Source organism: Oryctolagus cuniculus, chromosome 5 (genome assembly GCF_964237555.1).
Source record: "Oryctolagus cuniculus chromosome 5, mOryCun1.1, whole genome shotgun sequence".
Lineage (NCBI taxonomy): Eukaryota > Metazoa > Chordata > Mammalia > Lagomorpha > Leporidae > Oryctolagus > Oryctolagus cuniculus.
Window position 1 is genome coordinate 32,397,887 of NC_091436.1, and position 26,317 is coordinate 32,424,203.

The 26,317-nt window shown below is 43.5% G+C and overlaps 1 protein-coding gene across 11 annotated transcripts in view; it reads left to right on the forward strand.

The window, feature by feature from the left end:
- Positions 1-26,317, forward strand: part of MAP7 (microtubule associated protein 7) — a 194,355-nt gene that overhangs the window by 77,911 nt on the left and 90,127 nt on the right. Inside the window, exon 1 of one of the 11 annotated variants that reach the window (XM_070073526.1) lies at positions 4,314-4,549. The exons of the other annotated variants lie outside the window; for them this stretch is intronic. Within the exon in view, the coding sequence (XP_069929627.1) occupies positions 4,528-4,549 (22 nt within the window). The 5' untranslated portion in view covers positions 4,314-4,527. Of the gene's footprint in view, positions 1-4,313; positions 4,550-26,317 lie in introns of those variants that run through there. 11 annotated transcript variants of the gene reach the window in all.

Genomic DNA, 26,317 nt, shown 5'->3' on the forward strand with positions numbered 1-26,317 from the left:
TGGAGCAGTTTTTGTTCTAGACTCTAGTCAACCAGAGCCACTTTGTAGCCCGTGAAAGCTGAGTACACTGTCTTCTCACTATGTGCACAATATCTGTGTGCGTTTAGCTTGTTACAGTTCTCAGCTGGAAAAGCAGCATAAGTTCCTGTACGCAATGAACTTCTGCTTTTAATTCTCCACAGCTATAAATAAAATGTAAGTGAAATCTATTTTTCAGCATTTGCCTCTTAAAATACCAGTAGCCAAGCTCCCAGCGTTTTATGTTGAACAATAAATTCTACCAAATCCCAAGAGTTTAATAAGCTGCATCATTTTGATATAATTGTAATGATCAGGTCTAGTATATGTGCAAAATATTTGACATTGTGCAAGAAATTCTTATAAATCAGGAGAACACACTGTAAGTGAAATGTTTTTCAGAGTAAGGCTTAGCCTACACACACACACACACACACACACCTCCCATTTTCTGTATTTTCTAAGCAATCGAGGAGAGTGCAGTATCAGACAATTCTGTGAGGAATACAGCTTTGATAAAAATGAGTGGGGCAGGTGCTATGGCACAAAAGGTTAAACAACTACTTGGGACACCAGCATCCCATCTAGGAGTGTCTGATTTGAGTCTCAGCCACTCCATGCTAACAATATGTCTTCCTGCTAAGGTGCCTGGGTAGCAGCAGATGATGGCTCAAGTGCTTGGGCCTCTGGCACCCATGTGGAGACCTAAAAGGAGTTCCTGGCTCATAGCTTCAGTCTAGTTTTGTTTGTTGCAGGCAAATTTAGGAAGTGAACCAGGGGCTGAAAGATTGTACTTATCTCTATTCTTGCTCTTGCTTTCTCTGTGTAACTCTGCCTTTTAAATAAAATATATAAATCTTAAAGAAAATTTTAAAAAAGACAAGAAATCGGGGGCCAGCGTGGCACAGCAGGTTAAGCTGCCACATGTGATGCCACTGTCCCATAAAGATGCCTGTTTGAGTCATGGCTGCTCCACTTCTGATCCAGCTCCCTGCTAATGCTCCTGGGAAAGCAGCAGAAGATGGCCTAAGCCTTTGGGCCTCTGGCATCCGTGTGGGAGACCCGGTTTGAGCTGGCTGGCTCTTGGCTTTGGCTTGGCCTACTCTTGGCCATTGTAGCCACTAGGAAGTGAACCAGCAGATGGAAGATCAATCAGTGATTCTCTCTCTAACTGCCTTTCAAGTGAAAAAAATAGATCTTAAAAAAAAAAAAAAAAAAAAACCAGCAGAAGAAAATAAGCAGAGGTGAGTGGAGGAAAGGATGGGTGATTTGTCACAGGGTGCAAACTCAGTTGTAAGATGAGCAAGCTCTGGGTATGTAATGTACAGCAAGGAGACAATGGCTGTGATACTGTACATACTGGGAATTTGCTGAGAGTAGATCTTCAGTGTTCCCGCTACACACAACCTCCAATGACAACTCTGTGAGATGATGGAACCATGAATTAACTTGACTGTGGTAATCATTTCACAATATACGCATGTTGTAAATCATTAGGTTGTACACCTTAAATATATGCTTTTTTATTCGTCAATTATATCTCAAAGGTGCGGGGGGGATGGAGAAACACATAGAAATACTACCTGGTAGCTCATAATCTCATAGAATTCAAGCTGCTTGTATACCTGTGAGTAGCCAAATGTCTAGTAGGGAAAACAGGGAAGACAGAGTAAAGAAGGACAGCTGAGAGGACAAGTTGCAGACATGACGGGAGAGAAGATGGTAAGACTTCCACATTTTGCACGTTAAGACATGGGTGACGCTGTGTGCTGAGGTTGGAGGGAAGAGCTGATGGATTGCCATCTTGACCCTGGAGCACAACGCCAGCCCCATAGTTTTTACTTTTTAAAGCCTACTGTGGGACCAGCATTGTGGCATAGTGGGTAAAGACACCAGCATCCCTATAGACAGTGGTTCGAATCCTGGCTACTCCACTTCTGACCCAGCTCCCTGCTAATGGCCTGGGAAAGCAGTGGAGGATTGCACAAGTGCTTGAGCCCCTGCACCCACATGGGAGACCTAGAGGACCTGACTTTCAAATCAATACATTTTTTTTTTTTAATAAATAAATAAACCTGGAGGGGCAGGCTTGTGGCACAGCAGTTAAGTTGCCACTTGGGATGCCCACATCCCATACCAGAGGGGCTAATTCAGTCCTGCTGATCCTGTTCCAATCTAGCTGCCTGCTAACGTGCACCCAGGGAAAGAGCAAATGATGGGTGAGATACATGGGTCCCAGCCACTCACATGGGAAACCTGAATTGAGTTCCAAGCTCCTGGCTTCAGTATTGCCCAGTCTTGACTGTTGCGGGCATTTAGGGAGAGTAATCCAGAGGATGGAAGATCTCTCTCCATCTGTCTCTGTTGTCTCTTTTCTCTCTCTGCCTTTCAGATAAAGTGAGACAATAAATAAATTTTTTAAAGTGAATTTTGTTCCTTTAAATCTATATTAGAAACAGTCAGTTTGGTCTTCATCCATCTGCCAGCATCCAGCATTGATATATGGTTTTGCTATTGAAAATGAAACAAAATAATGGGTGATTAAGCTGAGGCCTTAGTTCTTGAGAAATCAACAGAAATGGTGTGAGTGGTTAGGACTGACTCCTGCTAAGGCAGTAACCATGCACGATAGGAGATGATACATAATTAATAGTGCCCACTGTTCCATGCACTGGAACATAGGCATCTCCTTGAGCCATTTGTCATCTATAAAACCCTTTATTCTCTCTCCCCTCTGTTAGCGTTCAGCTGTTTTTCTGCATGAATGCACCATCACTTAGTGGAGCACTGTTGTTCCTAGGGGAAGAGTGGTGCACTGTCTGTGCACAATGTCATCTGTCTTTCCCTGCCTTTCTTCTCTCCCTGTGGTACCAGCCATTTCCTTTCTGCAAGCAGCCCGGGCCCGAGTGCTTCCTGGGTGCTCGGAAGTGAGAAGTCACCCCCCTAGCTCAGACATCAGGTGCTGCAGCCGAATGTGTAGCATGGGGTGGAGGGTCTGCCACTTGCTAGCTCCGACACGTTACTCTTCTCTGGATCTCTGAGTTACCTCATCTGTAGAACTGACATAATAATGGGACTGTTGGGAGAATAAGCCCAGTGTAGATGCATAGAAGCTCTTAGGGTGGTGTCTGACACATCACAGGTAACAAATACGAGCTACCACCCAAAACAAAGAATTATCCAGTCTAAAATATTGGTAGGGCCGAGCAGAGAAGCCCTGTGCTAGAGAGATTGCACTTGTGTCTCTGCAGGCTAGTTTGGAATAAATGAGCCTCTGTCCCTGTGGGGGTGGGAGGCATGATGCTGGGAAGAAGCAGCTGCAGTGCCCTGTCCCTGGGTGGTGCTGGACTGAAACTAGCACCCCACTGGCTCCTCCTACTAAGTAACGTTTCCAGGGTCATTACCAAGATCAGTTGCCAAGGCCAGTGGGTGCTTGACCTGCCTTCATCTTAGAAACCCTGGTATCCCTTCTCTTTACTGGGTTAGGTCCACGTGCTCGAAGGGACTTATCAGAGGGGCCTGAAAGGTTTTATTTCCCTTTAAAGATTGTGTCCTCTTTTCCAAATTGGGTCCGAGGGTCACCCAAACTCAACGGCTTTCAATCAAAGTACTCTGGCCCCCATTTCACTTGTTCTTAGATTCTGTAAGGGCAGGACAAGGATTTAATGTCATTTTCCACCAGTTCCCCTTCAATGACCCTACACAAAAAAACCCTTTTAAAGACATGCTTAAGCCAAAATTGTGGTGGAAATGTCGAGCTCCAAGTTAATCGTGCAATTTATCACTGCCCAAAAATATAAATTCTGGGGACCGATATTTCATCACAGAAAAATCATTCCCAAAGCTTTACCATTTATATCCATTGGTTCTTTGTCTTCTCTTGGGAGACCGTTAGAGGTTTTCACCACTTGATAAAGCTGGAGAAAGAATAGAGGCCTCCCTGCCTCACTAATTCTAGATGGTGGCCTCTTTCAGAGGTCCTGGGTGTTGTCAGTGCCACCCCTGCCAGAGTTGTCAGTGTTGTTTTTAATGCATCAGGAAACCCAACAGGAGAAGAGCCTGGAGGAGGAGTAGATAACCTTTGGGTGGTTTTCGTAAACTACTCAGTTCAGTGTGTTTCATGCACCTGCTGTTTGGGCCCCCGACTGCGTTTGAATTCCTGAGATTGGGTGGATGTTTAACCATAGTTCGTAGCCAGGAGAGGCCTCCCCTAGTTCCCAGTCCACTCCCATTTGAGCTTCACTGGCTCTTTTGAACAGAAGCCTTTCTCAGCTTTTACTTGGTTCAGTGAGCAAGGTTACTGTTCAAACACGCGGCTGCAGAGCTGTGGGGCTCATCTCTCTTGGCTTTTCTCCTACGTGCACCTCAAGCTGTGGCAGAGATAATACTCAGCAGGATTAAACTGCCCCTTCACTGATTATTTGGTCTTTGCCTGGCCGAGGGACTCAAAGCAAGAGGAGGGAGACATGCAGATATGTTGCAGCATATTCAAGAAAGAAGAATATTAGGATGGAAGACACTAAAATGGACTGTAAGTGCCCGGGCTCAGAATGTGTTTTGAAAACCTTCCTGAGAAAGTGCAGGAATCAGGCAATCTTTCAACCACTTTTAACAAATATACACTCATAACAGGTGCAAGGACAGAGTGGGACATCTTTTAATAGAGCCTCTTGTTAGGAAAAAAAATTTCTCTGTTGTAATATTCTTAGAAAAAGGAGTGGGGATTTCAGTTAGATAAAATTATCTTTGTTATGTCATAGAAATTATGGCATCCTACTTCTGTCCTCATGCCCTGGAGACATGTGATTGCATCAATGAAAAAGGCAAAGCATTGTTATTCTGTCCTTTCTGTGTTCATCCGTTTTCTCTGTAGACAAAGATGAAAATCCTAGAAATGCCAGCGTCTCAGACTGCTGCATGTAGACGGTAACCACTACACGTATACAGCCATGCTGCTGTCCAGAGAACATTTTGGTACATAAGTACTCCTTAGCCCTCTGCGTGTGTTTCCTACATGCTTGCTTTTCTAGGGAGAGGGGTGTGTATGAGGAGTGCTGTTGTTTGCTTAGCAAACAGAAAGGTCACATTTTTCTAGCCAGACCTGCACTTCCCCCTCCTGTCTTCCCAGACCAGAATGCTCTCATTTCCATGTGCTGTGAACAGTGACATTCACAAGGGCTTCCCAGAGAAAGCCGCAGGCCCGGGATCTTCCATATTGCATTTCGGAGGGTTATTTCTAGCCTCATGTTTTCTTTACGTGAACATTTTATCCAGTTGAACTTCTAAGTGTAAGAAAGATGCTTTATTCACTCAATTATTTGCCTTAAAATATCTCCATGTTCATTTTCTTAGGTAATAATATTTGCAAATTTGCCTTCTAAAACACACATCTGATGTAGGGAGGAATTACAGCTATCGGCGTACAGCAACCATTAGGAGATGGGTTATGTTGGAATAAGTGGCCTGCTTTTTGGCATTTTGTGATGATGAAGTAGTCGAGACTGCATATTAGACATATCTTCAAGTTCCTCTCATAGCTCTGACATTTACTACTCTTGTGGTTTCAGACAAGTTGTTTATTCTATAAATATGTCAGTATCATCATTATACAATGGAATGATCTCAGGTTTTCCAAGTTATATGTGTATTAAAGGAGAACAAAGTACCTCTGCAGTATTATTTGCCCAGTTAACTGACTTTCTTTGCAGTCCTTTTTGCCTTAATGAGTCTAATTCATGGAGATGTATCTTTCTATGCAAAAGTGTATTTACATGTTGTATATACCAGTATATTAGGGTGAGACACACGTGATGCATAGACACTGGGCTTTATTATTATTTAAGTGTGATAAAATAGCATTGCTGATATCAGAGGAAATATTGGTTCCTCAGTAAGGGAGTTGGATACATGTCTAAGTAGATACATTGTTTGTAATCCAGATAATCGGTCAAAGATTCCTAGAAATATTTTTCTATGGTGCTGGATTTTGATCCTGCTTTTTTGACTTTCTGTTTTGTAATTTACTATTGTGTGGCCCCTGCAAACACAGAAAACATGGAAGCTTGGTGTCTCCTTCCATTCACATTACAGTGTCAAAGTCCCAGCTGCATTTGGAGTGGCTGGAGGGGGCCGTGCTCCGAGCCTGCAGCGTCCCTGTGCATGCAGCATTCATGCAGCAGCCCCACTGCTACGTCATGGAGACCTGCGGGTGGGATCCCTGGCAGTAGGGTATGCGTGATCCTCTCTAGACAAACATTATTGAGGCTTGGCCCAGTCTTCCCACTCATCACCACCTGACGCTTTCAGTGTCCATTGTCTGTTTCCCCACCCTAGAATGTAGGCTCACTGAGGGCTGGTAGTTTTGTCTTTGTTCCCTGATGTATCCCAAGTACCTGGAGTAGTGCCTGGCTATCGCTGGGCGCCTAATCAATGTGTCCAATTCATGAGCACCCCTAATCTTCCATAGGGAGATGAAGATGAGGAGACCACCCCTCCTCTCTATATCAAAGGACAACAATATGACAAAAAACAAAGACACAGTTTTACCTAAGATCAGGAGTCTCACTATAGCACAGCATGCTAATTATTTCTAAAGTTGGTAAACCACCACTGGTTTTATTCCAGCATTTCCAAGAAGAAAAGAAAAAGTCAGCAGGAAATGTTCATGTCTTCTGTTACCATAAATGATTAACAATGTTCCAAGCGGAGGCCAAGAAAACAAAAAATTTTGCTTCCTTCCTGAAAAAAATAGTTAAATTAAGTACTCTAGACAGATAATTCCAACCTGAGTGCCAGGTCATGGCCAGAGTGACATCCCCTCCCCCGGAAGCTCTCAGTTGGGGCAGCCCCTTCCCCACAATGAAGGTCATATGGCCCAACGAGCTCAGGCTCCTTTGCCAGGAATTGTGTGGGTTGGCATATTTTTCTAAGAGTGAACCAAGGTACTCACAATGCACTAGCCGTTCTCAAACTCACACCAACTCTGTACTTTTATCAAGAAGCAGAATGCTTCTTCACTTGACAGTCAAAACACTCGTTTTAAAAACCCAGCCTGACACTTACTGTTGTGTGATCACAGGCAAATCCCATTTAACCTCTGAGCCTCAACTGCCTCCTCTATGAAATGACGACGGAAAAGCTGCCTCACTCAGCACCCAGAGCCAAGAAAGGTTATACCCAAGAAAGGGACTTGTAACCCATCAAACAAATTGTGTCACAAAAATATAAACTAAAAAAAAAAAATTTAATTTATTCAATAAGAATTTAAAAGCTTTACAACTTTCTATTCGTATTTGTCAAACCATCATTAGTTAAGGGAACAAAAACACCAAAACATTTTATAATGCCATTTGTGAAAACAAAAGTCTTTAGAAAACACTATAGTATTATTATTATTATTGTTGTTGTTATTATTATTATTATTAAGATAATAGGTTTTTGGAGCTGGTGCTATGGCATAGTGGGTAGGCCTCTGCCTATGGCACTGACATCCCATATGGGCACGGGTTCGTATCACAGCTGTTCCTCTTCTGATCCAGCTCTCTGCTAATGGCCTGGGAAAGCAACAGAGGGGGCCCAAATGCTTGGGCCCCTGCACTCAAGTGAAAGACCCGGAAGACACACCTGGCTTCAGATCAGGCCAGCTCCAGCCAGCATAGCCATTTGTGGAGTGAACCAACAGATGGAGGACCTCTCTCTATCTGTAACTCCACCTCTCAAATAAATCTTTTGGAAAAAGATAAAAGTTTTTTTTTAAAAAACAATAACATGTTTTTTAAAAATTTTTTTAAAGATTTCATTTATGTATTTGTTTGAAAGGTGGAGTTACAGACAGAGACAAACAAAAAGTTCTTCCATCTTCTGGTTTACTCCCCAGATGGTTGCAACAGCCAGAGCTGGCCCAATCCAGAGCCAGGAGCCAGGAGCCAGAAGCTTCCTCCGGGTCTCCCACATAAGTGCAGGGACCCAAACACTTGGGCCATCATCTAGTGACTTCCCAGGCTATAGCAGAGAGTTGGATCAGATAAGGAGCAGCTGAGACTGGAATCTACTGGGACTCGAATCGGCACTCGAAAAGGATGTTGGTGCTGCAGGTGGAGGAGGCGTAAGCTACTACGCCACAGCACTGGCCCCCAAAATACGTTTTTAAAAAGTTGTTTCTGAGAGGCAGAGAGAGAGCATGCAGACTTCCATCCATTGTTTCACTCCCCAGACGCTTGTAACAGCAAGGATTGGACCAGGTCAAAGCCAGAAGTCAGTAACAAAATATGGGCCGCTCACATGGGTGGCAGGGACCCAAATCATCACCTGCTGCCTCCTTGGATGCACATTAACAGGAAGCTGGACTTGGAAGCATACCGGGGACTCAAACTCAGTCACTTTGATCCAGGATGCAAGCATCCCAAGCAGTGTCTTTACCACTACACCTGATATCCCTGCAAGATAATAGTTGTGAATTTTATTCACAGTTGAGTCATTTATAGTGGACAAATGAATTGGAACCTCAGATTCCATTTCTGTTCTGTGGGGAGAGTATTAGCTAACATACAGTCTTACTGTGAGAAATAAACTGAATGAAGCAAAGTGCTTAAACCATCTAGTGTAGTCTGGAACATAGTAGATGTTCAATGAATGGCTATTGTATTTGTGGTTACTTTAATTATTTATTATTGAGTATATGGTATACCTTTTAAATTATGTAGTACCAAATTCTAAAATATATTACTTGAGGCAGGCATTGTGATATAGCAGATTAATCCTCTGCTTAGAGCGTGCACATCCCATGTTGGAGTACCTGGGATTGTATGTCACTTCCACCTTAGATCTAGCTTCCTGCTAATACCCTCCCTGTAGACAGTAGATGATGGCCCTGAATCTGTGCCAGGTGGGAGACCTGGATGGACCGCCTGCCTCCTGGCTTCTTCCTGGCCAAAGTCTGACTGTTGGAGGCATCTAGGGGGTGAACAAGTAGATGGATGATCTCTGTCTGTCTCTGTCTCTTTCTTTCTGTGTCTTTCAAATAAATAAAAAATAAATAAAATTTAGAAATTTCTTGGCCTATGTTACTCTATAAAAAAAACATCTGGTAGAAACTCCCTTGGAGAAAATGATTCTGTGATTTTCTGTAACTTTTTTGAGCCTGATGACATTTAGATGAGGTGGTCTTAACACAAGCAGCAGTGAAGTCACAGTTTTCAAATAGCATCACGAACTCCTCTGACCCACCTGCGATCACAGAGCACCTTAGGTAGAGGAGTTTACCTTAGCCCTCTGTGACTAAACACGGAGACACTCATAGGCAAAGGACTGCAGTTAGAATTCTTTATCTAGGAAATGTGTCTTGCATGTGAAGATTCTGTGTTGTCCGAAGAGTTGCTTAGGGTTAAGGGTAAAAACCTGTGTATGTTCTAGAAATGGGATGGAATGAGAGAGGGGAAGAAACTTAAATCCACAGGGAGATATCAAGTAGTAAAAAGTGTAATCCCATAACGTAAAGATGCTTAAGTTCTGTGATTAAGTTAACACTTGCAGTCTGAGGTGCAAATCATGTGGGTGGACCCACAAGTCCTTTCTCAGAGCATTTCATGAAGTCATTCCTAGGGCAGATTCTCTGAATTGAAACTGTAATACTGGGGACCAGCGCTGTGACTCCTGGCTCCTGGCTGTGGATTGGCCCATCTCTGGCCATTTCAGCCATTTAGGGAATGAACCAGTGATGGAAGACCTTTCTCTCTGTCTCTCCCTCTCTCTGTAACTCTACCTCTCAAATAAGTAAATAAAAATCTTTAAAAAAAAAAAACTGTAATACTGAATTGCTAGCCTTGATATACCATTTTTTTTAAGATTCATTTATTTATTTGAAAGGCAGAGTTACAGAGGTATAGGCAGAGAGAGAGAGAGCGAGAAAGAGAGAGAGAGCGAGAGAGAGAGAGAGGTCTTCCATCCACTGGTTCACTCTCCAAATGGCCACGTCAGCCAGAGCTGGGCCAATCCGAAGCCAACAGCTTGGAGCTTCTTCCTGGTCTCCCATACAGGTGCAGGGGCCCAAGGACCTGGGCCATCTTCAGCTGCTCTCCCAGGCCATAGCAGAGACCAGGACTGGAAGTGGAGCAGCTGGAACTCAAACCGGTGCCCATATGGGATGCTGGCACTGCAGGCAGTGGCTTTAGCCCCTCTGCCGCAACACCAGGCCCAGTATACCATTACAATATAGTTTATTTTTCTTATCAGAACCTCGAGGTAACATGAATGAATATAATTTAGTTGAACTATAAGTCAATGGATCTTTCCAAACTTGTTTTTTAAAATATATGAGAATACAGGCAGGAGCAACTAGCATATGATTTTTTAATGTAAATAGGTACTCACACCTTATTTTAAATTTTTATATTTTTTATTTGAGAAAGAGAGAGACAGATACATCCCATCTGCTGGTTTACTCCCTGGGACCTAGGAACTTATTCTTGGTATCCCACATGTGTGGCAAGAACCCAGCTACTTGGGCCAACACTGCCACCTTCCAGAGTCCACACCTACAGGAAGCTAGAATTAGGAGCCAGAGCCAGCTTTCAAACCGAGATACTGCAGCCTGGGGCGTGAGTGTGAGTATCTTAAATGGAGTCTTAACCACTAAGCCAAACCCCTGCCCCGTATGCTTTTTAAACCCAAGACAGTATTTTCACCAAAATCTGAAACTCATAGTGGTGATTAGAGCAGAAAAAAGTGTATAAAAATTATATGCTATTTATACTCAGATGTTTTTCCCTAGTTTACATCAGAATATCCAAAACTATATTTAAAGACATCAGTATTCTCAATTATTAGAAAATTCTTTCATACAAGGCCTGTTCTATTTTAAAAGATAATGCCACAATCCATTTCTGCATCGTTATCTGTTAGGCTATATAAATATGTTTTTTATTATCTTATCTTTGAATAAAATAATGTGACCTGACTAGCAAGTAACATGTGATGAAGGACCCAGAAGGTAGAAGTTAATGTTTAGTCTTTCCTCTTACTTGATCTAATACTAACAATTTTAAAGGTTTCATGTTTTTATGTAACATGATAGCTATAAAGTACGGAGTCAAAGATTAACATTTTGTAAAATTTTATTAAGGCTTGCTTTGAGTGTTTGAATTTTCTATTTTACTTTACTGATCGTGAGAATACAAAATTTAAACATGTATTTAAAAGATTTATTTATTTTTAAAAAGTTACACAGAGAAGAGGGGGGAGGGTCTTCCATCCTTTGATTCACTCCCCAATTGTGTGCAACAGCCAGAGCTGTGCCAATCTGAAGCCAGGAGCCAGGAGCTTCCTCCGGGTATCCCACGTGGGTGCAGGGGCCCAAGGACTTGGGCCATCTTCTACTGCTTTCCCAGGCCATAACAGAGAGCTGGATTGGAAGTGGAGCAGCCAGGTCTCGAACTGGCATCCATTTGGGATGCTGGCACTGCAGGCAGCAGCTTTATCCACTACGCCACAGCGCTGGCCCCAACATGTACATTTTTAAATATGATGTTTCAGTCATGATTAAGAAAAAGATGTATGATTCAGGAATTTGTGGATTTAAGTTAGGTTTAATCAGGAAGTAAGCGAAAGCTGTTCAGATAACATGAATCATATCTGTACAGGTGTAAGAGATCCCTTATTAATATGGAGCTTGGGGGCAAGCGCTGTGGCATAGCAGGCTAAGCTGCTGCCTGCAGTGCTGGCATCCCATTTGGGCACTGGTTCGAGTTCCAGCTGCTCCACTTCCAATCCAGCTCTGTGCTATGGCCTGGGAGAGCTGTAGAAGATGGCCCAGGTCCTTGGGCCCCTGCACCCGCATGGAAGACTCAGAAGAAGCTCCTGGCTCCTGGTTTCCAATCAGCTCAGCTCCAGCTGTTGCGGCCATTTGGGGAGTGAACCAGTGGATAAAGACCTCCCTCCCTCCCTCCCTCCCTCTCTCTCTCTCTCTCTCTCTCTGCCTCTGCCTCTGCCTCTGCCTCTCTGTAATTCTGCCTTTCAAATAAATAAATAAATCTTTTAAAAAAAATGTGTGAAATGAAATGACACATGTTCATCAGGTCTAAAGGAGGACTGTGTGCTTCAGGTGCTACTAAATTAATTGTTCTGTAGGCTTAAAGCAGTTGATTTTGTTTTTTTTGTTTTAATTCTGAAACAGACTTGGATTTTGGTTTGGTGTGTGTGTTTATCAGGACAGCAATTCACAGCTCCCTTACAGCAAGGGATGAGCTAAATGTCTGCTGGTGTCAGGAGAGGTGAGTTCTGCAAGCCACATCCCAGGGAGTTGTCGAGTTTGCCTGTAGTGAAGGTTGGGGGCATGACAGAACCCTTCCTGCCTAGAAGAAATCAGTCTCCCCTAGTGAGGAACTGTGGCATAGGCCTGATTCCTTCTGTTTTCTGTTATATATAAGCTGTCTTGAAGTGAAAGTAGAGAGACAAATGAATTTCAGCTGATAGAAATATATTTCATTTCTCAATCATCTTTTTGTGAACAGTGCCTTATGTATGTCAAATATATCAAATTACACATATGTCTCATATATATATATACACACATCAAATTATCAAAGTTTAAAATAGCAGTACAAAAACTTCAGCAGTTTTCGTGTGTTCCCTTTCAGCATCAGTGTGCATGCTTGAAGTCTAATCTTATTAAGGGCTGTGTTATGAGCAGTTATGCAAAGTACCATCTCTAAGCACTTAAATTTTACTGGTTAGATAATAATGCATGGAGGGAATATTCCTCAATTGGCTCTTGTTGCTTTTCCTTGTTAGAGTTACAAGTGTTGCTCTAATGGACATCTTTAGATACAAGGTCTTTTCTATATTTTAGACTGTTTCCTGAAGATGGCATCTCAGGAGTGCAATTATGGAATTGACAATTTTGAACTTTTCAGAGGTGCTGGATGAATATTGCTAAATTCTTTACCTAGAGTTATGCTAATATACCAATATAATCTGCAGCTGTTTTTTTATTATGGGAGCTCTACCCTCTTAAGTTTACAGTTGCACATTATAGAACTGTTATCTGTAGGCAGTGTTTGTTGTAAAGCAGGTCTCTAGAACTTAATCATCTTGCATAACTGAAACTCAGTGGCCATTGTATAGCACCCCACCCTTCCTCCCCCTGCCTGGCAACCACCATTCCTCTGTCTGCATCTGTGACGTTGATATTTCAGTCACCTCACTGAAGTGGAAACATATGGTACTTGTGCTTCTGTGACTGGCTTATCTCAGGGAGCATGCTGTCCTCCAGATTGATCCATGTGGCAGGGTTCCTTCCTTCTGCATAAAGGCTGAGCATTGTTCCATTGTATGGACATACCACCTTTCTTTATCCAGTTAAGTTGTTTCCACATCTTACCTATTAATAATGAATAATTACGCAGTGGCTATGGAACTGTAGCTACCTCTTTGAGGTCCCAGTTTCAGTTCGGTGGAATTGCTGGATCATACAGCGGTTCTTTTCTCTCTCTCTCTCTCTCTCTCTTTTTTTTTTTTTTAAGATTATTTATTTGAAAGTCAGAGTTACACAGAGAGAGGAGAGGCAGAGAGAGAGGTCTTCCATCTGCTGGTTCACTCCCCAGTTGTGTGCAGCAGCTGGAGCTGTGGTGATCCAAAGCCAGAAGCCAGGAGCTTCTTCTGGGTCTCCCACGTGGGTACAGGGGCCCAAGGACTTGGGCCATCTTCCACTGCTTTCCCAGGCCATAGCAGAGAGCTGGATTGGAAGTGAAGCAGCCAGATCTCAAACCAGCACCTATATGGGATGCCAGCGCTTCAGGCCAGGGCCTTAACCCGCTGCACAACAGCACTAGCCCCTGTTCTTCTCTTGAATTACTTGAGGAATCCCTTTACTGATTTCCATAGTGGCTGCACCATTTTACATTCCTAGCAACAGTGTACAAGAGTTTGTTCGCATCTTTGTCAACACTTGTTATGTTATCTTTCTTTTCTTGATAGCAGTCACCCTAGTGGGTGACTCATCATGACTGTAACTTGCATTTCCCTGAGGATCAGTGGTGTTGATACACTTGACCCTCTGTATCCATGAGTTCTGCATCCTCAGATTCAACCATCCCCAGGTCAAGAATATTTTATAAAAGTTGCATCTGAGAGTACCAAGCGACAGCTGTGCCTGTTGGCCATTTGTATGTCTTCTCAGTGGAAGGCAGCATTTTATCTCATGGGGTGCAACAAGTGACAAGCCTCTGCCTTGCCCCCAGATTTTTTGCCACATCCTTCTAAACCAAGCACAGGGGACCATCTGCTGACAGATCATGCATTCGGGCACTTGCAGAGCTAGCCGCATGTGGACATGGATGCTCCAGGTCCTGAGGAGAGAGAATTCTCCTGGGAGCTTTCCTTGGGAGAAGGGCAGGGGTCACCTGGGAGGTTAGCAGGGTCTGAGCAGGACTTGGAAGTTCAAAATGCTGGGCTTCTGGGGCTTCCAAAACAGTTGCTGATTTCTTCAGGCCCTTCTCACACACACATGGGCTAATTTTTAACTTCCTATCTAACAGGTAGACAAAGAGAAGACCTAGAAATATGTAGAAATAATGAAAAGCAACAATTTTTAAATACTTTCCATCATTTATTTTTTTTAAAGATTTATTTATTTATTTGAAAGTCAGAATTACACAGAGAGGGAAGGAAAGGCTGAGAGAGAGAGAGAGAGAGTGAGTGAGTGTCTTCCATCCACTGGTCCAACTCCCTAATTGGCCACAGTGGCCAGAGCTGTGCCGATCTGAAGCCAGGAACTGGGAGCTTCTTCCAGGTCTCCCAAACGGATGCAGGGGCCCAAGAACTTGGGTTATCTTCTACTGCTTTCCCAGGCCATAGCAGAGAGCTAGATTGGAAATGGAGCAGCTGGGACTTGAACCGACACCCATATGGGATGCTGGCTCTGCAGGTGGTGGCTTTACTTGCTATGCCACAGCGTTGGCCCCACCATCATTTCAAAACTAACAGAAAATATAAATGAAAACATTCACATGTATACATACATAAACAGCAGCCAAAACACACACACAGGCACACACTCATCAGAAACAAAGCTTGATTTCTCTCATTGAACACTTATAGTGAAAATTAAGTGGTTGTATTTGTTGATGTAAGTATCAATAATAAACAGATTTGGCTGAATACTCTGTAGCCAATTCTTTACAATGTGCAAGTAAACAGTTGCTTTTTAAAAAAATTCATTCTCTTTTACTAAATAGCATCGAAGTATTTCATCCAGTATCTCCATATCAACATAAATCAGAAAATTAGATTCACCAAAAGTTATGGTGAATCCTGGTAACTAAAGTAAGGATAAATTTTTCTTTTGTTTGTGGTTAATGGGAGGAAGTCTGTTTATTCCACCATGTATTCTTTTTTTTTTTTTTTTTTTTTTTTTTTTTTTTTAATAGGCAGAGTTAGACAGTGAGAGAGACAGAGAAAGGTCTTCCTTTTTTTCAGTTGGTTCACCCCCGAAATGGCCACTTCGGCCGGTGCGCTACACCGTTCCGAAGCCAGGAGCCAGGTGCTTCCTCCTGGTCTCCTGTGCGGGTGCAGGGCCCAAGCACTTAGGCCATCCTCCACTGCCTTCCCGGGCCACAGCAGAGAGCTGGACTAGAAGAGGAGCAACCAGGACAGAATCCAGCACCCCAACCAGGACTAGAACCCAGTGTGCCAGCACCGCAGGTGGAGGATTAGCCTAGTGAGCTGCGGCGCCGGCCCTACCATGTATTCTAATGACAAGAAAAGCCCCTCACCAGTTACAGAAAATAATCAAGAATCCTGACCGCTTCCAGAATCCCTAAATTCACTCATTGATCATTTATGGGATTTTCCAAAAGATATCACATGACAGATGCAAATCTGTCATTTAAGGGCTGTCGCCTTCAGCTAGTTATCACTGAGGTACAGTCTTGAGCAGTGCATTTGAGAAAACTGAAGCAGCTTGGGTTTATTATAAATTAATGACAAAGGATGTTCATTAATTATTAAGCCATGTTGAAATATGCTGAATGTCTTACACAGGTTTTACAGCCAATAGCTGTCATCAGAAATTACACCCATGAGAAAAATTGAAAAGTTTTTAGCTCCATGCATTTCCAATTGCTTTTTAGTTTTGCAGTGCAGGGTAAGAAAAAAATAACTTTTGCTGTTCTCAGTTCTTAGCTGGGTTGGACCCCTGTCACAAGACATTAAGAAAAGAACAATCAGATGTTTTTTAGCTCAGAGGTTCCTATGGTGGCTTAAATCCCTTGTCTAGTGAAAAGAAGAAGGCCTGCAGAAGCTAGCTGTGGGAGGTGACCAAGAAATGTATGCTTAGAAGAGTAAAATTTGTTATGCAGATGTAAATGCCTCTCCTTTGATGAAGGGATCTCCTGGTTTAGAGCCATTCTTCCGTTCCCAGTATGAGAGACTCCCTTTCCTATGGAGAGTTCTTTTACAGATGTCAATTTCTCCTACCAAGGGCAACCCTCGGCCCTGTTTTCAGAGCTTATCCAGTGAAGGCTCTTTCCCAAATTACTCGACTCAAAACAATCAGCATGCCAAAGAAGCATTTTTGGAGTGGCAAATTGCCATTTCCTACAGTTATATTTTGGGGTGGCATGTCCTGAACCCCATCTTTGGTCCCTATAGCCTGTAAGCTTCATGTGGCAGGCAAGAAATGTGCTTCCACCTTCCATGTCTTCCCACATCCCATGTGGGCACCGCAAACAGTGGGCAGTTTCTGTTATGGGACATACCACATTACTGTAATTATCTATGTCTACGGCTGTGTCCCTCTGAAGATTTTTAACATCTGCACCCTTATCTCTATATTATTCCTGGAATGGTGCCTGCTCGTGAAATATTTTCCTGAGTAATCATGTACACAGCCGTCGCTGTGAGTGTACTTGAGTGTGATCACACAACTGAATTTTGTTGAGAGGGAAGCTGACCAGGCGGCACAAGGGTCCTGCCTAGCCTTTCAGCTCCTGCTCTCTCCAGCCCCGCCTTTGAGCCCAGCTCGTGGCAACAAACCTAGCACAACCCAAATCAGCGCCAGTTTCCTCTTCAGAGCAGTAGGGAGGCACGAAGCCAGCTGCCGAGCCGACCACTGCCCACTGATGTCTGTGCATCAGCATTTGCTGTTCAGCTTGCAGTTTGTTTCTGTCTGACCAGGGTGTCCTTTGATTCAGGCCTGAACTGCTAAAAACGAAAAGGAAGTATCACCTGTGTCTCCTCAGTTATCAACACAGCATCACTTACTTCTGAACTCCAGACACTCTCCATTTCTTGATGACAACCCAGTAAATTTAATGGAAAGTAAAATATAGAGGGTCTGAAAGTGGTTGTCCTTCATTTTGAAAAGGGAGGAAGAAGAGGTGGGGTAAACTCACCTCGCTGTTATTCCGATATAGCAGGAACAATGTGGATCCAGGAATGTGCTGGGGATTGCATGCCCTCAGCACATTTATTTTTTTCTTTTTAGGGTTTATCGATTTATTTGAAAGGCTGAAAGGTAGAGTCACAGAGAGAGAGGGAGTGACAGAGAGAGCTCTTCCATCCGTTAGTTCACTTACCAAATGACCAAACAACCTCCAGAGGTGGGCAGATCTTAAGCCAGGAGCTTCTTTTGGCCTCCCATGTGGGTGGCAGGGACCCAAGAACTTGGGCCATTTCTCCACTAGTTTCCTAGGCTATTTGTTAGGAAAATGCTGCAGTCTTATCTATGGCACGATCTATACCCTGACACCATCCTAGGCTCTAGCCCCCACAGCCATTGTTGGAAGCCAGGTGGCCACATGGCCCAACCACTGGTGTCAAGCTCCACCCTCATCCTAATGGGATTCGCTGCTCCTACTTCCCTGCCCGCCCTCCAGCAAAGTTTTAAAAGGTCCTGTTCCTGAACACGGTGGCGCTCTCTCTCGGCTCTTTCCTGCTCACTCTCTGGCTCCTCTCCTTTCTCTCTACTCTCTCTCTCTCCCTCTCTGCCTCCTGACCTCCATCTCTGTCTGTCTCTCTCTCTCTCGTACACTCTCCTTCTCTCTCTCCCTTCCTTCCTGCCTGCTGGGTTTTCTCCAATAAACCCTTTTCCTTACTCCGGTGTCTGGTATGTTTTGTGGCGGCCTTACATTGGTGCCGAAACCCAGGACCTCACACTATTAGCCGGGAGCTGGGTGGGAGAGTGCCCATCTGGGATGCCAGTGCTGCAGGTAGCAGCTAACCTGCCATGCCACAGTGCTGTCCCCCAAGAACATGTTTCCAAGTGTCCATCGGCAGCACAGTTGGACATAAAATTAATACACCCCATGCTGACAAAACAGAAATTAATATGATGCAAACTGAGTTGCACGCTGATAGGGTTTTTGAAAGGCTAGTCCCTATAGCCTAAGTTTTGCCAGAGAGATAGAGTGGAATTAGTTCATGCCTCCTACAAAACTGCTAGTATAATCCAGTTTTCCCTCTTTATGCCTTTTAATTAAAGTGGAAGTGGAGGTAGAGATAAGTAAGAAAAGAAAAAGAAGAGAAATCCAGTTTCCATTCGATATGGATTTTCTGTCATTTTACTGAAGGTCTTGTTTGTATCCCACAGTCTGGAAATTGAGACCTCTCGATTTCTTTAAAACTGTGACTTTATTATGAATTTTCTGGTGTTGTGAAATATTGTGAAATAGTGAAACTAAGTGTGATTTTCTGTGTACTAGCCTACGCATGGTTGAACTTTCGCAGAGCAGCCAGGGAAACCCTCTGCAGCGTTAGGATAGGTCAACAGAAGCCAAGGACCGGTGTTGCTTTCTCTCTTGGGAAGCAAACCATTCGCATGCCCTAGGACCATGTCTCGGTTACCCTTCAAGTAGTCCAGCAAGTGAATGTGTCCAACCCCCTTCTCCCGAGCATGGTGAGTGAAACAGGTGAATTCTGGGTCAAACCAAGCGTGAGTCACACCCTTCCTCCTCTCTGTCTCTGTGTTTTCAGTATTGCACATGTATGTTAATTGCTTACCTTGCTGGGGTCCCTCTAGGAATTTGATGTGATGGCAAGCACAGCTGCTAGCATGGTGGTTGTTATAACAGATGGAGCTTGGTAAAGGGCTGTCAACAATAGTTCTGCTATCTTATTTCGCTTTTAAAGCTTGGGTTATATAACGAGCAGTCTTGTTTCTCCAGTTTTATAATCAAGTATTAGTTCTTCAGTGGTATTTTGATGTTATGGAGTTATTTCTTTTAACTTTGACAGTATGTTTTTTTTTGACAGGTAGAGTTACAGACAGTAAGAGAGAGAGACAGACAGACAGAAAGGTCTTTCTTCCGTTGGTTCACTCCCCAAATGGCTGCTATGGACAGTGTTGTGCCGATCCGAAGCCAGGAGCCAGGTGCCTCCTCCTGGTGCAGGAGCCCAATTACCCAAGCCATCTTCCACTGCCTCCCAGGCCACAGCAGAGAGCTGGACTGGAAGAGGAGCAACTGGGACAAGAACTCCACGCCCATATGGGATGCTGGCGCTACAGGCAGAGGATTAACCAAGTGAGCCATGGTGCTGGCCGCAACAATATTTTTCCATGTTTCGTCATTCCGATAGCCTATAAGAGAGACTAGACTTTACCAGGCAGTCGTTGAATGAGTGTTTAGAAGTAGTGTGTACTAAACTGGGCATTTCTAGATAGAAGCTGAAATACAGTTTTAGGTAATCCAAAAAAGTTTTGCAATAACCTAAAATCAGAATATGAAGATAAATAATATTTTTAACTTTTAGGATAGCTTCCTAGCTTTTTATAATCAGTCTAAATTTTCGTAAAATGTGCTAAAAATTTTTCCCAGTGAAATGAGAATTGAAAGACTTTAAGCTGGTTTACACTAATTTCCAAACAGTAGAAACTTAAATATGTTGTGCACTTAATACAGGATAAGGCAGTTAGCTAGATTAGGTCCATAAACTGCAAGCCACACATCCCCTGCCCTATGTAATCCTATCCACCCACCTGTCAGTCAAATAACCCCTTTTCCCAGGATGTATCTCCCCTCACCAGGAACCCAGGGCTGCTACCACATAACCACTCCCCTTTCCAACCTTCTAAGAGGCAACTGGGAGGGATTCTCCCCCCTCTCCCTGTAGATAAGGATGAGACAAGGTGCTAAGGCACCATCTCTGTGCCACCCACCCCCACCCTTTTCCCTTCTCTTCCTGGCCCACTCTATTCATGTGTGTGTGTGTGTGTGTGTGTGTGTTCCTCTTGAAATAAAGACCATCATTTTGTGCGTGGTATTTGGGCCTGTACTTAGAATGCTTCTCTAGGTAAAAGGTAAGATCTGCAATAGGATTTTAGACCCCTCTTTGACCACAACACACTGATGTTTCATTGTAAGCACCTATGAGGTATAGACAGACTGTAATCTTAAAAATCTAGACAAAATTGTCATTCTTGCGTGCAGATTCAGCTCAGGTAGAATCTAAGTCGGGTCAGTGTCGGCTTTTTATAATCCCAGCCTCGACGGTGCTTGTATTCATTCCTGTTAAATAGCAGTGAGTTGGGGGGAACCACTAACAGTTGGGTTGGTGCTATTCCAGGGGAAGAATTATGCAACCCAGACATGTGACAGCTAAGTCAATTCTTAGGAACAAAGTTGTTTGGCTTCTGGGCATTTCTCTGTGGAGTGGGCTCAGGGTGGAGGCAGGGAGATTCTTACCATCTCAGCCCTGGACCAGTGCCCAGTACTCTGGGTAGACTCCAGATCTTATCCAGTTCAGTTACCAAGGAGACAAATGCGGGGCTAATTGGACCCTCATCCTTGGAAAGTCTAACTGTAATGGGAACAGGAACACTTTGGTTAGGGACAGCATAGCTTGAGGCTTCATCATTTGGAGGGAGAAGCTTAAACCTGGCACAGCCCTGGCTGTTGCAGGCATTTGGGGAGTGAAGCAGAGAACACGAGATTTCTCTTCCTCTCTGTCTCTTTTCCTCTGCCTTTCAAATCAATAAAACTTTTCTCAAAAAAAAAAAAAGGAATTATTTTTAATACAGAAGACATGATGATGATGATGTCCAAAATACCATTCGCATTTTTCATATCACTCATGCTTGATAGCTGAGGCTTATCTCTTATTATAGAAAGTAGATACCAGTGCAGCAACAGCTTACGCAGTACGGTGACTTAGATCATCGTTTTTAATGTCATCAAATTAATTTGACCACTCTGAAAGCCAACATCCATGCATTACTGTAATGCGATTTTAAAAAAATGATTAAGGTCTTCTAAAAAATTAAGTTGAGAAAATATAGAAAAAGAAGGTAAATTTTCCTTATGTGAAATACAACTCTGTATTCAGCTATTCATTATTTTTTTAAAAGATTTATTTTATTTATTTGAAAGAGCTACAGAGAGAGAGAGAGAGAGGTCTTCCATCCATTGGTTCACTCCTCAAATGGCTGCAACGGCCAGAACTGAACCAATCCGAAGGCAGGAGCTTCATCTGGATCTCCCACAAGGGTGCGGGAGCCCAAGCACTTTGGCCATCTTCTGCTGCTCTCCTCAGCACATTAGCAGGGAGCTAGATCAGAAGTGGAGCAGCCAGGACTCAAACTGGTGCTCATATGGGATGCCACTGCAGGCCAGGGCTTTAATCTGCTGGCACTGTGGCTTTTCATCACTTTAATGAAAAGTTCCTGAGAGGAACTTCTTGGGGAAGGAATAAGGCTTATTTCATCTTACAGCTGGGAGGTTCAGTGTCAGGGTTGGCTACCCCATTACTTCTGGCAGCCGGAGGAGTCGCAACGGCAGAGGTTGTGCAAAAGAACAATCACATGGCAAGCCAGGAAGCAGAGAACAGCTAGGCTGCATTCACTTAAATAACCAACCCTCCCCTGAGAACTACCTTCTGGCAGCAAGTCCTCAGGCACGGCAGGTATACTTGCCAGGCACTATGATTAGATCAGTGTCTACCTCTAATCCATCAGCTTTTTTTTGTTTTTTAAAAGTTTTATTCATTTATTTGAAGGTCAGAATCAGAGAGAGAGAGAGAGATCTTCCATCTGCTGGTTCACTCCCTAAATGGCCACAACAGCCAGAGCTGGGCCCATCTGAAGCCAGGAACCTGGATCTCCCTCCAGTTCTCCCACGTGGATGGCACTGGCCTTCTTCAGCTGTTAATGTAGAATTTCAGAGTTTAAACATCTGCATGTGTTTGGAGAACTAAATCCTGGATTTTTTGTTCGTTTTCTTGTTTTTATTTGAAAGACAGTTACAGAGAGAGGTAGAGACAGACAGAGAAAAGTCTTTTACCTGCTGGTTCACTCCCCCACAACGGCCGGAGTTAAGCCCATCCAAAGTCAGGAGCCAGGAGCTTCTTCCGGTCTCCCAATGACTTGGGCCATCTTCTACTGCTTTCCCAGACCATAGCAGAGAGCTGTATCGGAAGAGGAGTAGCCAGGATTAGAACCGGTGCCCATATGGGATGCTGGCACGTCTGGCCAGGGCTTTAACCCGCTGTGCCATAGTGCCAGCCCCCTAAGTCCTGTTTAATCCACAGCAGACTCTTACTAATGAGACTCATTTTCACCATTCCTTGACTCCTGTTTTCCAGAGAAGGCATAGTGTGAATGCTTGTGCAGTTTTTCATATATTTTTCCAAAAAAAAATCTTTTAAACATGAAAAATGGGAGGAGCTTTTTTCAAATATCAATGTTCACCATATTTTTGCTACTGAATATATGTTACAAAGTCAAGTTCAGCCTGCTAGAAAAAGCTTGCATAAGCAAAATTGAAAAGCTGACCCAAAAGTACTAATAAAGGAATATAGGTAAAAATCTAAATGACTAATTATATTAACTTATTAAATGAACTTTGTCTTTTCACTCTAAAATTGCCTGTTACCCTTCCCTCATATCTATTTGCTACACATCATAGTGTTTTACAAAGGAAAAAATTGGGGCATGCATTTGGTAGAACAGTTAAGATGCTACTTACACCTGCATTCCGTATTGTAGCGCCTGAGTTTGAGTGCCACCTCCACACACAATTCCAGCTTCTTGTTAGTGCTAACCCTGATGGCTCAAATAGCTGGCTTCCTGCCTCCCACTTGAGTAACCTAGATTGAGTTTCAGACTCATGGCCTTGCCCTCCACTAGTCTTGGCCATTGTAGGCATTTGGGGAATGAACCAGTGGATAGGAACTCTATTTCTCTCCTTCTCTGCTTATAAAATAAAATACATAAATAAACTTTTAAAATAGCCATTACCAATATCCAGATGTCAATTTATAAGTTAGTTGTTTGAAAGCTGGAACACATTGTAGAGACAAAGATCATTTTTCCCTCATGCCCTCTTAGTTAACAGAAAAGCCACGCAAATGCATGTACTCCACACATGTCCACAGCAGCCAAATAAGACAGGAAACTCAAGGGCCAAGGGGGAAAGAGCCATGGACTGCTGTAGGCGAATTTTACAGAAATAGTAAATAATTTTTACAGGAAGTGAATGGGCCCAAAGAGCAGAAGATGACCTAGGACAAAGGTCCTCTAGGCTGTAGGTGTGGTGTTTGATTTTCATCTCTTAGATGGTTAATCTTTCCTGGTTAATGAGGTTACATAACAATTGCATTCCTTTTGGCAAGCAAGCTTCCTTAGTGAGATAAGGGAAGTTCAGAGAAATCCTCTCTCTACGCCTGGGAGAAAAGAGGATCAAATATGAGTGTGAGTGGGTTGAAGGGAGGTCAGAGAGACCTTACCTGTGATTTTCTCCTGCTCTGCAGATCACAGGGCCACCTCTGATGTCTGTTTTCTGATCCCCAATACCATATTCACATTATAAAAGTATTGTAAATGTAATTGATATAACAAAAGCCTACTTAACTTACACTGACATTGTCATAAAATCCGTATGAAAAATATGTAGTTATTCATTGTTTTGATTACACATCTGTTCTAGTGATAAAATGATCTACCCTCAAACTGCTCATTTCTACTATAAAAAAATGGGGGTGCAGTACAGAGAGGAGATGGAATATGAACTCACAGCCAGACTGAATTTATTCAAAGAAAATAAACTCACAGACATTGACCAACTACCAGTGGGCACACGGACTGAATGCGTGGCAGAGGGCCCAGACCTCTGCAGGCTGGGTCTTTTTATATCTCAGGTAGGGGGCAGTAGGTGGAGGTGAGCTTCTCCATACTGGTTCTTCAAGTTTGGCCCACCAGCTTCCAAACCTGGGGAAGACTGCAGGGGGCTTACTGGAGAACAACTGGGTGTGAGACTGAACTGGTCTCTTGAAAGAAGGCAGAACCTAAAATGGCTGAGGTGTATGGCCTTGTTCCATCACCTACTGTTTTTCTCTCTCTCCTAAACCCATCTCTCTACTCCTAACCTCACTGAACTGTCATTTTTCTCCTTTCTTAATCTACCTGGACACTAAATGCGGCATCAGAACCTCTCCCTACCAGACTATTTACAGTAAGCACACACCCTTTTGAAATTTTTCTAAGGTTTTCCGCTTCCGTAAAACAAAAGAGGTATGATAACAAACACAAGCCATGAAATGCTGGGCTTGTGCTTTTCTTTGCAAATTAGAAAACATTGCTTTTTCACTCCTACCTAGACTACTCCTTATGCATCTATACCAAATGGGGAGTTTGAGGGTGCACTCCAAGACTGAAGTGAGATCCATTCATGTTTTGTTAGAAATCTGATGTAGCTAATGGCTTCCTTTCTGGCAGTGACTCTACTGCAAGTTTGAAAACGTGACTGGTTGTCTAGAAGCAACTTCTTGGATAAGGAATTAAATGAGGGTAGGAGCAGGTTCTTGGATAACAGATGAGGAGCCAGGCCAGTTAGTGGTCAGTCCCTTGCTGCCTGGGATGGAGGGCCAGCAGCTCCATCTCTTGCCCCTCTTCTTAGACATCGTTGGCTTCACTTGTCCCCTTTCTAGGATGAGCCATTGGCACGGGTTACCCTCTCAGTTTCCCTCAGTCGTCTCTTGGTGTCTTCTACTGTGGGTACCAACCCCCAGGTGAATGTTAGCAAGTAAGAAACAGTCCCATAAAAGGCATTCCGAAAGAATCCTGTTGAGTCTGTTTACCAGCTTGGATTTGGCTTGGATCTCCATGACCCTCGAGGACCTCTAGCTTAGGCAGGTTGAGAATTTGTAGTTGCACTGTCTTGTTTGAAGTGCATGCATCATACTTTAAATGAATATCTATTGGACAAGAAGCATAAAAGCTGTAGTCTGAAGACTTAGTAGCCATTAGGACTCATGTACAGGCTGCTCAGTCTGCCCTGTAAAGAAATGAGCCTTTCGTTCTGGCATGGTGCTGCTTGCCAGGTCATGACGCGTGCCACACAGCGGTCTTTGTGCTGTGCAGAGTTGGCAGAACTTGTAAGAACCACTCTCTTGCTTTGGTGGTTTTAGTTTGTTTTTTCTAAATTGGAGTTCTTTTGTTTTGTTTTGTTTTCATTTGTTACTACAATTAGATATTCAGTAGGTTCCAAAATTTGAGATCTCTTACTTGGAGACGTAATGAGTGTGGCTAATTAAAGCCATCAAACAGCTGAAATAAAAAGCTGCATAGAGTAGAAAGATGATTTTTAAGCAGAGACCACAACTTTTTTTTTTTAAGATTTATTTTTATTTATTTGAAAGGCAGAGTTACAGAGAGGCAGAGGCAGAGAGAAAAAGAGGTCTTCCATCCACTGGTTCACTCCTCAGATGGCCGCAATAGCTGGAGATGTGCTGATCCAAAGCCAGACGCCAGGAGCTTCCTCTGGGCCTCTCATGTGGGTGCAGGGTCCCAAGGACTTGGGCCATCTTCTAGCCTGATACTGAATCTCTGATTGTTTTGCTCTGATTGTTTTGCTGAGTGTACCAAAGTTCTTGCTTCATCATATCTTGTTTGTACTCTGGCATGGTATTCTTAATTTCATAGATTCAGATATAGTTGCAGGTCACAGATCGTGTACCCATGAATATCACTAGCAGTGACATTCTAATAGTGCATCTGCACAGAAGCCCTGGCAGGGATCAATGCCACCTTCACCATCAGTTACCCCCATCTTATATCAGGGAAAGGGGCAGCAGCCATGTTCTGCCACCTTCAGCACCTCCTGGCATAACAGCCTCCTGATTCCAGCTTTGAAGAAGACACCCAGGGGACCAGGAAGTGTTCTTCCTCCCTTTGGCTTCGCAACTCCATTTCCTGTTTAGAGAAGATGCCAAAGAAGCAATTGGATAACAGCCCAGCCGACAGTGCTCTTGCATCAGCATTGGCAGAAGCCAAAGCTTGAACTGGTGCAGGTTTGAGAGGGGAAGAGATGGCAGA